The sequence below is a fragment of the Phocoena phocoena genome, chromosome 20 (assembly GCF_963924675.1).
Source record: "Phocoena phocoena chromosome 20, mPhoPho1.1, whole genome shotgun sequence".
Lineage (NCBI taxonomy): Eukaryota > Metazoa > Chordata > Mammalia > Artiodactyla > Phocoenidae > Phocoena > Phocoena phocoena.
In genome coordinates this window covers 23,464,693-23,478,110 of record NC_089238.1, presented here as the reverse complement: position 1 = coordinate 23,478,110, position 13,418 = coordinate 23,464,693, and the positions used below count along the sequence as shown (strand labels likewise).

General features: G+C 35.7%; 1 protein-coding gene across 1 annotated transcript in view; it reads right to left on the bottom strand.

The window, feature by feature from the left end:
• Positions 1-13,418, bottom strand: part of PHKB (phosphorylase kinase regulatory subunit beta) — a 217,961-nt gene that overhangs the window by 167,142 nt on the left and 37,401 nt on the right. Inside the window, exons 2-3 of the mRNA XM_065898359.1 lie at positions 2,398-2,487; positions 354-492 (exon numbers count right to left, since the gene is read on the bottom strand). Coding sequence (XP_065754431.1) covers positions 354-492; positions 2,398-2,487 — 229 coding nt within the window. The remainder of the gene's footprint in view (positions 1-353; positions 493-2,397; positions 2,488-13,418) is intronic.

The window sequence follows — 13,418 nt, the reverse complement described above, 5'->3', positions numbered from 1 at the left end:
GAACAAATCTGTTAACTAATCTGTTTTATCATCTGTAAAATTCAATCATCATCAATTTCCTCTGTGATTGAAACCAATCAACTCAACGAGAATGGGCAATCCATTCTGTCAAAGACTAATGATGATTTACAAACCTAGAGATGAGAAATTTTGGTCACAAACTCATAAAATGTTAGAACTTGTCTCATGTAAATCCTTAGGAAAACTGAAACGTTTAGAGTCCTAAAAGGAGATGTGAGCAGTTGCAGGTAACACAGTGATTCAGCAGCAGAGCCAGCTGCCCAATTTGTCTTGGGGCTACAAAACCCTATTACCTAGACTTGGAGTTACTAGTGAAAGACACACCAGCTTACCTGTATGCAAGAGCCAAAGCCCAGGCCCCAGCAGCACAGTATAGACTGTCATGGATCTTGGCCTTCTGATCATCACCACATGTTTTTGTGGGAAAGAGACCTGTGGTTGGACTTTGATACAGCAGCAATGTTGACTTGACTGAAATTGAAAACAAGAAAAAGAACGAATTGTAAAGCCATCCATTTCCCTTGAGCTGAAGGTCTTAAACTTCTTTGGTTTCCTCATCCTACAATTTTGTTGTTTCTAAACTTAGCTGTAGTATAAAACTTTTGAAGATGTAGAAACAACTCCAGGTAAGTAACTGCAGCCTAAGTAGGGATCCACCCTGCATGAAGGGGTCTTTCCACTTTAGAGGAAAGAACTCAGCTAACTGGCATTTAAAAAGCCTTTAGCACATCCTTCTTTATGTCAGTAAGTGTTATAAGGCAACATCAGATACAGAAAAAAAAAAGATTAACCAAAAAACTAAGTATATTTTCAAAAATAAGTTCAATAGGGAAAAATAAAGCAAATATACAACAAAGAGTTGTATACATTTGCTAAATCCAAAGCTAACTCAACCCTAAACAGGCCAGAATCCTGTTTTTCACTGATGACTAATTCGTACCTGAAGAGCAATGTATTCATTTTACATATTATATTAGTGATATGTTTAACATTTTAAAACTGAATCCCATCTTTATATAACATGAAAACAGCAAGCAAATAATTATTTTGTGAACATTCAACTTAAGTCAAAGAAGTCTGAAATCAGCGTTTTCCAGGTGTCCATCAGTATGCACAGGAATGGTTCCAGGACCCACCATGCATGCGAAAATCCTCAGACACTCAAGTCCCTTATCTAAAATGGCTAATACAGTAGGCCCTCCTTATCTGCAGGTTCTGCATCTGCAGATACAGAAAGCAAACTCTACTACCTTATATAAAACAGTCCTAAAATAGAAAAATAAACACACTAAAATTACATTTCCTAAAAGCTATTTTATTCCTGTCTAACTATAAATGGATGAGTAATGTTTTTCCCCCAAATAAATTAAGTTACTCTAATCTAGATTGGCATATGTTAACTACTTTAGGACAGTTTTTCAAAGGTCTAAAGTACTCTGGTCCATCACAGAGATTAAAGACTTAAATTTCTTTTTCTTTTTTCAGACTAAACTGACATTATCATTTCTTTCAGAATACCAGGGTATTTATTATTTTTCGCAGAGTAAAAAACTGGTCCTCATAGCCCAAAGTAAAAATCTGACATTCCTTTTAAAAGGCAGTTTAATCTCTTTAGCTAGTTATGGCTACAAAGATAATAAGTAGGCAACATAAGAATATATACCAGAATCTTGACCAAAATAAGTTGAAATAAGGTTTTACATGATGCTGACACAAAAAAATCCTTCTCCTTAGTGAGATAAATGAATCAAATTTTATATTTGACATACTAGGCCACATAAATGGCACAAGAAGCAAACTGACAAAAAAAATTAATAGGCATTTCCAACTTACGGTCTGATGAACAAAGAGGAGCCCCCTAAATACATACATATCTCAAAGTTGCTTGCTCACATTAAGTAACAAAATTTGTCAGGTTGATCCTGACAAAAACAAAACAGCAACCAAAAAAACAGGGACCTGATATCAGTAACAGTAACCTGAGATTACCTTTTGAATCTCAATGAATTAGAAATGGATATAAAAGGTTCAGGACTACATAGGAACCATGTATAGGTAAATAAGCAAGGAATACTTCTACAAAATCTTTGTGTAAGAATTATTCAAGAGACAGCCTCTAGTTCTCAAATCTGGTAATATTTAGGAAGGCTAAAAGGACACAGAGGACACTGGTGACAGTTTCAAAATGATTCATGGGACAGATATGACTTGTCAGATTCCTTCTATAGTCCCCATATCATATGCAATTGGAATATGTAGCTGTCTAAGCACTGAAATTACCCCAACATCCAAATGAGAGAACATCATCCGTATAATATATATAATATAACTAAGGCATAGCTACCTAAGGACATGTTTTCCTCAGGTTTTGCTTACCAATTCTGTAATAGTGATCCAATTTATCCCACAGAGTTTCATTATCAGGTCTCGGAAGATTAATGCTTTTAAGAGGTTCATAAACTGAGCCTGAAAGAAAAATGAAAACCCATCAAATTCAATCATTTTCATCCAGATAAACAAAGAAACTTCTAAACAAATGAAGAAGCTCTACTTAGCAACCTAATTTTCATTTTTATAGTGAACTATCACATTTCACTACTTGTCAAATTTGGGGTGGGAAAAGGAAAAAGAAGAAAGCACTTGTAGTATTTCTAAATGTTATGAGCTATCCCCCTCCTCACCCCCAGCAGTCAAGCCAACTAACTCGTGTATACTGGTTCTAACATCTCAAATATCACTAATACTCCTGTGGTAGTCCAGTAGCTCAATAATTTCAGTTCCTTCTGAGAAATATCAATATATCTACTTACATGCCCTGAAATCCAAACCGTATTCCTTATCCTCATGCATTATCAGGCAGTTTTCTGTCAAACAATCATACCCCCGAAACCTCAAGGAAAAAGATACTGTACATGTTCCAAAGTCATCCACTTCATGAATATTCAGATAGTTTTCATACTGAAAGCCTGAAGCCTCCACTTTCTCCTAGGTAGATAATACTTGCCTTATTATCTAGACTATAAGCAGAAACCATTTCTACTTTTCAGCCATGGAAACTACAGCAAGGTGTTAGCAGAATACACTGCTCAAAAGCTACAAAATTCACGTTAATCATGATAATCTGCCACAAAATGGATACAGAAAATTGTTCACTTGACTAGTGCACTTTCTCAACTGCTGACTGAAAGGAAGACATCTGACCCTTCAGCCATCAGAATAAGTACTGACTCTCATTCTTGTTAAAAGCACTCAGAAATTATAAACATCTCAAAGTCACAATTAATCCACCCTGGGACTCAGGTAAGCACGTCATATAGTCTAGCAACATAGCGCAAGAGTGAACCTATAACTTACCAGGGTGGGGGGTCGTGTTGGAAGGCATTAAGAATCCGTTTTTAAAGAAAATTAAAGCATTTATGTTCGTAAAATTGCTATGGCCAGTATGCTAGTTTAAAGCCAAGTTATCTGAAGTCTCTTAATGTTTAGGGGAAGTAAGGTAAAGTTCTACACATTCAGGCAATAGTCCCATTACCTTCTGTTAGAAAGAGAGATGACTTACGGATGAAAACAGGGAATATGAATTGACTTGCTCTGAGTGAAGAGATTTTTCTAAAAAAGTCTTCACAATGACACCAACGAGAATGGCTCCCATAGTGAAGTATGGAGAGGACTACCAACACAGAGAGGAAAGCATCAGGACTGCAAAGGAGGCAAGGGTCCACACATGCCTTCTGCCTCTCTGCATTTAATTAGCTCTGGGTAGGTTTAAGTATATTGGCAGTATATGGGCAGCCTGGCAGCTGGGAAGGAATGCTTGCATGTTAGGTGATAAGCTCTGGGGGGTCTACACACTCTCGGTGAAATTCAGCCATAATTAATAAAATAAAATCAGGTACAAATCATCACGTTTTAAATTGTGCATATGGATATACAAAGACTAAAGGGGACATGTTTGCTGGGGTGGAATGATTATGGAATGATTTGTTTTTACTTATATTTTATTTAGATTTGTTTTTATTTTGTGGTGAAATGATTTGTTTTTATTTAGAGCGCTATTCGTAGAGCTAAGATTTTGCTTTATATGAGAAAAATAAAATCACCAAATGTTGCATATACATTTTCATTACAATTAGATAAATAATACATGTGCATATGGATAAAGATTGAAATAGAATATGCAAAACTGAAATCTACTTGCATTATAATAGTAGGTGAATTTATTTTGAAAGGTTATTTTAATGACACTGTATCAGGGTTCTTAGAGTGAAAAAAATACTTCCTTTAAAAGTACTATTACATTTAAGGTGCCCCTTACCTCCCCCAAAAGACTAAAATGATTCTGTCATCTAATGTTTTTCAATAAAATCACCCATGGAGTTTCTTAGAAGCAACAATAAATAAATGGGAAACCAGACTTTTCAAGAAAATAAATACCCATTCAGCAAGAGCTAAAAGATGTTCAAAACAAAGCAGAAAAGTAAAATCAGCTAATTCACTGAGAATCTATGTTTTCTTATACCTTCCTATATCTTCAAAGAAAGCCCAAGGTAAATTAAGAACAGCTTGGCTAGATAAATGTCAACACTTCAGTGATCACCACTATATTGCTTCTAAAGTAACTGCATAAAATTAAATTACTTAGAAAGGAAAAGCAATAATGGAAACATTTTAAACAAGAATTCAACATCTGAAAAGCATCAATACCAATACAAACGTGGAGGAGAAAGAAATCAACAATGGAGTACAAGTTCCCAAAGACAAAGATGCAAAATAACAGAAAACTCTAATAATGTTTAGAGTTCAAAACGAAATGAATTTTTAAAATATAAATTTCTCCTTTCCATGTTTTTCTCATTTGAATTTTGCCTATATCTAAACACCACAAAGTAAAAAAAAAACTTATCAGTTATCAAGTTTGTAAAATGAGTTTAAACATGTCAACCTGATTTTTTACCTGACAATTCACTTTGTATTAGAAAAATACAGTCTACATCTTCATTTCAGAACACATTACGTCAAACAGATAACAGTGACAAAAAAGATGAAGCAGAAGTTGTTACTTGAAGAGAAATATTACAGCTTTATCATGAAGGAAGAAAGTGCTATTTACTAACAAAGACTAAAGAATGAGCTGCTCTGTGAGGCATAAACAGTATTATAGAAAGAGATAAACTTAACAAAGGTATAAGCTTTCTGAATTTGCACTATAAACCCAGAAGGTTTCTGAGTGTTATGGAGAGGCTCTTAAATCACAAAACAGCACTGATAGTTAAATAGTAACTGTTAGGGCTTCCCTGGTGGCGCAGTGGTTGAGAGTCCGCCTGCCGATGCAGGGGACACGGGTTCGTGCCCCGGTCTGGGAGGATCCCACATGCCGCGGAGCGGCTGGGCCCGTGGGCCATGGCCGCTGAGCCTGCGCGTCCGGAGCCTGTCCTCCGCAACGGGAGAGGCCACAACAGTGAGAGGCCCGCGTAACGCATAAAAAAAAAAAAAAAAAAAAAAAAAAAAAAAAAAAAAAAAAAAAATAGTAACTGTTAAAAGCATGAAATAGATGACCCATGAGGAAATTCAAGGTGGAAAACTGATCAGCAAACCAAAACATCAGAAGTGTATTATTTGGGCGTCTTACTTTACATGATTCAAAGCTCTTTAACACATACAAAAATATTATTAATCAAGACTTTGATGATCCCTAAAGTACCTTTATCATTTTTCCATGCATGGTGGTGGACTAAGATAAATATCATTATTTATTCATTCAGTTAATATATACAGTGAATGCATAAGACTCTGGACCATACAACTAGCAGGCTACCAAGGCCTACAGATTAGGAAGAAAGGTAAGGTTTTGAATAAGATTATATTTTATATATATATATATATATATATATATATATATATATATATATATATATGAATAACAAGGTAGAGTGGTAAGTTCCTTAAAAGACAAAGGACAGGAAAATTTAATCCCCCTGTGGGGCTCAGAGAACAGGCAACTCCTGCATTGCAATCTCTAAACTTACTAGCAATTTCAAATAATGAATTGCCATCTAAATATGAAGGTAACAACTGAACTCCAGGAAGATGTTAAGTCATAAATATATATACATATATGCACACATACTTAATATAGTTATTTTTTTTAATTTTTTTTTAATTTATTTTATTTTTGGCTGCATTTGGTCTTTGTTGATGTGCCCGGGCTTTCTCTAGTTGTGGCGAGCGGGGACTCCTCTTTGTTGCAGTGCACACTTCTCATTGTGGTGGCTTCTTTTGTTGCAAAGCACAGGCTCTAGGCACGTGGGCTTCAGTAGTTGTGGCAAACGGGCTCAGTAGTTGTGGCTCGCGTGCTCTATAGAGCGCAGGCTCAGTAGTTGTGGCACAGGGGCTTCGTTGTTCCATGGCATGTGGGACCTTCCCAGACCAGAGCTTGAACCCGTGTCCCCTGCATTGGCAGGCAGATTCTTAACCTCTGCGTCATCAGGGAAGTTCCTAGTACAGTTCTAAAACTTATACACATGTCTCATGAAACAAGATACTATATACTAAGATTCTTTTTGAAGTGATACACATGAAGGTTTAGGTGAAGAAATTATATCACTAAAGGGCAAATTTTATTGACACACTGACCCTAGTATGCCCTTTCACACGATAATTTTATTATAAATTTAAATCCATAGAAAGGACCATAGGATTTTGATTCTCTCCCTCAATTAAAATAATTTCTGTCCAGATTAAAAAAAAAAAGATAACATTCTATCACCCTATAAAAGGTATCATTAAAATTTTGGTACGTTTTGGTACATTTGGTACATTAACATTTTGGTGCATTCTTTTCAGGCATTTTTTACTGTGTATATATTTTTTAATGCGTACACTTTTTAATGTGTATATTTTTTTAGTGTGTATATATCACATAAACACATAAAATTTACCACATATAGGATCATAACATACATATTGTTTTTCTCATGGATGTAAGTCCTTTTTTTCCTTACCTCATCCTCTTGCCCTCTTCTGTACTCATAACCACACATTTTCCATGTTTATATAATCAAACATATAGGCAAGAATGAGAGAAGAGTCTGCCCTTGCTCGTTTTATAAAAATGGGATCATGACAGACCTGTGCTTGCATTTAGCTCCTCTCATTTAACAACACACAGGGAAATCACTAAATGTGATGGCTCTTTCTTTTGCTATACTACAACTTATTCCACTAGCTCCCCATCAGTAGGTATATAATTTGCTCCCTATTTTTACCATCACAAACAATACTGCAAAACACAGATATACACAGATATAACCAGGAGTGTGCTAGAACCAGTTAGAACTGGCTGGAGAGAGTCAACTGTGAAATTGTCAGGAATTTTGGGACTGGTTGTGAAACACAGCCATAACTGCAAATTAAATTACAACTAATTATTAAAAACAATGGTAATAAATAAGCCTCATCACTTCCTAATTATTTTACTACATTATATATACTTTTGAGTTTATTTATACCTATATATCTGTACATTGGAAATACTATGTAATAGCATGTTACAATACATATCTTCCCAACTCTGCATTCAGTAATGTCACGAAAAGAAGTAGTATTGAATTATTACTATTATTTTTTTTTGCGGTACGCGGGCCTCTCACTGTTGTGGCCTCTCCCGTTGTGGAGCACAGGCTCCGGACGCGCAGGCTCAGTGGCCATGGCTCACGGGCCCAGCCGCTCCGTGGCATGTGGGATCTTCCCAGACAGGGGCACAAACCCGTGTCCCCTGCATCGGCAGGCGGTCTCTCAACCACTGTGCCACCAAGGAAGCCCCCAGAGGGGCCACATTCTTGAGCACTTAACATCTGAATGTGTAGATCTTTACCTTACTTCCCCTAAACATAAAGAGATTTCAAATAACTTGGCTTTAGACTAGCATACTGGCCATAGCAATTTTACGAACATAAATGCCACATAAAAAGGTTTTTGATAGGGGCTTGGTCCGGAAAAATCCCACATGCCGCGGAGCAACTAAGCCTGTGTGCCACAACTCCTGAGCCTGCACTCTAGAGCCCACAAGCCACAACTACTGAGCCCACATGCCACAACTACTGAAGCCTGTGCAGTCTGGGGCCCACAACAAGAGAAGCCATCGCAATGAGAAGCCCACGCACCACAATCAAGAGTGGCCCCTGCTCACCACAACTAGAGAAGGTCCACGCGCAGCAAAAAAGACCCAAAGCAGCCACAAATAAATATATAAATTTATTTAAAAATAATAAATAAAATGGTTTTTGATAACCCCAAGGTTATACATATAGTAACTGCAATTTTCTTCTAAGCTTTTTATAATGTTAAAAAAATAAAGTTTCCCACTTAGCTATTTTATCCATTGGGAATTTGTTTTTTAAACCGTTTTTAAAGTAAGTAGTAAATTCCATTCATTTTAAAAAGATCAAATTGGTCAAATTTTTTTTTTTAGGTTACAAAATATTCAATAGAAAGATCCATTTGTTCTAAATTATAAAGAGACCATCTCAAACTATGGGATTCAAATAGACAATTTCCTCTTGAAATAATACAACTTAATTTTCAAAAGCTATATAAAAACTCTAGTATCTAATAATGTAGCATTCGATCTACTTATATACAAGATTTCAAACCCATCATGGACATATGATATTTACAAACAGCTTAAACAATAATCAGCTTCATGTGCAGCTACATTAATGTCTCTAAATATCGCAATTGCCTGGAGCAACATATATTGATTTTTTTTTTTAAGTACTGTACGTAGCACTCAATGATGCATATTGACACAAAGTTAAAACATAAAGTATGCTGCACCCTTTCATTTTTCTATAGGTCTTGGGTTCTAGCAGAGAAATACACAGAAAATGTGAAAGTAGAATCTTAGCCCAAGGAAAGAATCAACCAGTATCTTCTGTCTGCGTTTTATTCATGATTCTCTAACTTTGGGAATGGAGCAGGGTGAGATTCACCAGTTCTAAAGACTGCAACTTTAGAATCTTCTGCCTGAGCTAATGGTAAACAGCTAATTTTATAGACATAGGACATTAAGAACTGTGATTTTTCAGTCAGGAAAATCTCTGAAAGCGTTAGTCTCTTAAGCCTAAGTTTTTGAAAACTGTTAAGTGCAGAGGCTAATAAACTAATAAGAAAGTATGTACAAAGAAGCAGTTGAATAACCAAAATCCCTGAGCTAACATATTCTACAATAAAATGATCAGGAACTAAGAAGAATCTGAAGCCCTTGCATTGTAGAGGGTCAAAAAGCCCCACAGTTTCATGAGGTTTGGATAATCCTTATACTTGCATATAGAGAAGGTGAGGAGGGCAGGAAGGGTACAGACCAGGAAGGCATGGAAAAGCAAAGAGATAGCCTTGTATATGAACATACAAAATATATGCAAACCACATCTGCAGTTTATCAGTTAATTATTAAAACATTAATTTCTGAGGTGTTAAGATATCAAGGTTTCCCAGAGTATAATAATTATATGTTTATCATCTATATTATGATACAACGTATTTTCAAGCAACTTTGAAATTTAAATTAAATCATTAACTTGGGATGATAAGTTCTTCATCTTAAAATTCCCTTTTACTCCTCCACTGATAAAAACTAGAAGGATACTACTATAGAAGGGACAAATTATTCTAATACATTCTCACCTTTGTATCCCTAATGCTTGTACCAGGAGGTTCACAATCCAAATGTTTATTTAACTGAACTGTGTGACCCACATGATTAGGGGGAGGCCTTCTTCAATTCCACAGGCAGAGTTAATTGTTCCATATTCTGCATTCTTACAGCACTCTGTAAATACCTTAAGTACTGTTCTTGCTTATGACAATACATTTTATTTTCACTAGTTGATTAATGTGCTATACTACACTGGAAGCCGATCTACAACAGGGACCATATCTAGTACATAGTAAATAGCAGTGAAAGTTTGGTAAGAAAAGGGAAAACATGGAGAGAAGCTGACAAAAATAGTTTTCCTAAAAAGTTTGTTTTCAGGAAACTTCTGATGACCAGTTTACAATATTCTCACAGGCTATGCTATCTCCTGCTGCTCCCATCCAACTTGATTTAATCATCTAGTCCCACCTCTTCAGACTTTCATGATTAGACAAGTTGAAAAACTTACCTTACTAACTTTAGAATGGATACCCAATAACTTTTATAGTTAAAAGGTTCAAATACACTATACATGACTCAGCACTTTGAGCATCTTCAAGATCACCAACATCTCCTTCCAAAACAAAAAAACAAAACTTAAACCATGATTTTCTTTACTGTATAAATTCTTAAAATGAGAAAGGGAAATTTTGCATGCATACTACTTTGCATTGTACCAGATACTTTAAATACATTGTCTCATTTCATCTTCCTGACAAAGGAAGGAGGTTGGCATTAAATTGAAGCACAAAGAAGTTATTAAATGGCAGTCTAAATTTGACCACGGGGTTCTCTAAAGACAAACTATATGTGTGCTCTTTGTCCTATACCACGAAACCTCATAAAAATGCTTGGCTAAGAAGAGTTAAGAGCCCTTAATCCCTGTTTTCATTTTCTGCTTCAAACAACAGATTGCTCCAAAATTATATGTACATATATATATATACATATATGTATACTTTTCCTTACTTAACTCCAATTTATTATCACAGTTCATCTGAACCCTCAAATTCTTAAGTCTATGTTTCTCCATGGCAAGTTGGGTAAGAAACGTATTTTAAATGTAAAATATGAAGTGGCAAATATAAAATAGCACAACTTCTTAAAAATGAAGTAAAATTTGCCTCTTCAACTAATCCAAATAAGATGTGAAAAGGCCATTCAACTGTTCCCATTTTATTTTTAATAAAAAGGTATTAAGTTCTTCCAGTGACCTTTAAGGAAGGAGCATGGCCAATAAAATCTATTTAAAGATATTAAATCTGGTTTATGTTTCATGAGTTGACCTTATAAATACCAATCACTCAATTAGCTATTTCAGTTTCCTTTCTTATTTATAGTCAAGTAGAGTCCCTTCCCATAATATAGCATGAATGTATGTTTCTGTGAGGTCAGAGCTGTATTCTAATAATTCTAGTGTTTCTAAAAAGTTTCTGGAACTCCCTTTATGAAAAAAAATGCATTCAGAAATGACAGTTATTTAAATTTCTCAATAGTAGTTGTTATATTCACTGTTATAACCCCAGTACCAATAGTGCCAGGAAAACAGTGAGCACTCAATAAATATTTATTCAACAAATGGAATTAATATCCTCTGATATCTAAAATTTGCCAACAATTACTCGGAATCAGCTGCAATGAATAAGGTGATTCATCAGAGCAGATAAAGTTAGGTAAGACTCACTGATCAATACCCTAAGCTGTGACCATGTAGTAATTCAACTTGTTCTATTCTTCTATTTTAATCTGTTCTGTTCTCTTCTTCTATTGCTCATAAAGGAGGATCTGAATGAAATCATAAAAGGATATGATTTAAAAATGATTTGATCACTAGAATAAATGTATATAGCTTACAAGTGAGTTACTTTATAAAGGATAATACTAATCTGAACACATAAGATTTCTGAAGAGAAACCCAGAGTCATTATTTCACACTTATATTACAAGTAAAAATTTTCAATTCCAAACTTCTAAGACTTAAATGATAGCATCTTAGTTAAATATTAATTGAATTACATGGAGGGGGAAAAGAACTTCACTATACACCATTCCCAATCTTCACAAGAAATACTTAATTTTATTATGTCTTGTTATTACAGTGATTAAAAGCATGCGACATGAGGCATTTTGCTGTGTCATATGTTATTCAACACAAGTCCTACAGAAATAATACTTTCAAGCTATTCAGCATTTAGAAAGATGGAAACAAACCATTTTCCTTTATCATTTACACTTTGATAAATCCTGGTCTGTATTTCTTGTCTTGGCAGAGTTCAGTAATGCATTTAATATGAATGTTAATACTACTAATTATAAATTGCCCTGATAACACTTTATAGGGTAAGCTTGAACAGAGGAAGTCTTGAATGTTAATCGATAAAAATCACAATTAACTATGAATTAGCAAAGTAAGCTAACACTAAGAATAAAAATATTCTCAACCAGAAAAATAGTGGAAATACTTCTGACAGTATAGAGTTTGTAGACAATGAATGCTAGCTAATTTTCTTCTCATCAAAATGCACTGAACTCGGGGCTTCCCTGGTGGCGCAATGGTTGAGAGTCCGCCTGCCGATGCAGGGGACACGGGTTCGTGCCCTGGTCTGGGAGGATCCCATATGCCGCGGAGCGGCTGGGCCCGTGAGCCATGGCCGCTGAGCCTGCGCATCCGGAGCCTGTGCCCCGCAACGGGAGAGGCCACAACACTGAGAGGCCCTGCGTACCACACACACACACACACACACACACACACAGACACACACACACAAAAAAAAAAAAAAAAAAATGCACTGAACTCTACAGCACTGGCTAAGTAAAACAGGGCAGAGACGTTTTTGCCATTTTCTACACTATACCATCAGACTTTGGTGATTTGCTCCAAAGCTGTCCTGCCTTCTGTAAACTGCCTTCTGTGAAGACCTACATACAATAAAATCATAACTGACAAAACTTTCTTGTATGGAATCCAATCACATTTTTTAGAAGCCATCTTTTACTCTAGTGAATAATGTTAATCCCAAGGTTCAATCAAGTAAAGAGGTCTCCCTGCTCTCCATCATTCCTCCTCCTCATCCCCCAGAGTGTAAGGAAGCTCCTGGATAGACACTGTCATAATACCTAGGAGGTTGTGGAAAGAACATGGGTGGAGAAAACAGATAGACCTTGGCTGCCATCACAGCTATGTCCTTCACAACACTGTGGATTTGGGCTCTCTCTGAACTAGGACTTCTAACCTGTAAAGCTGGGGAAAATTTAACCTCACAGGATTGTAGTGAGACTTAAATGAAATATTTTAAGTATAGCACTGGCACACTGTATATTAACTACTTATTGTCTTCCTTTCTCCACCCTTAAATTTTTGAATCTCCTCTTGCACTTAGCCTAGGACTGGTTAGAAAATTAGAAATCAAGGAATTTTGTTTAACTGTTAATCAGAATCCTCCTGATCAATGCAAGGATGGATAAGCCCCACATAGTGATTTTAAATCTGTAATTTTAAAAATCAGTAATTAAGTAACAGCAGAAACATAACTGAATGGAATTTGAGCTGTAAATGTGATATTAAAGTACCCTGGGGTTGGTATACATAGTTTAGTGACTATGTGCAGAAGCCATAGGAAACCAAGATTACCACTTTCTCTAAACAAGCCAGATAAATGAGCATTACTTAGGGTGGAAGAGGGAGAAAAGGTCAACTAAAATA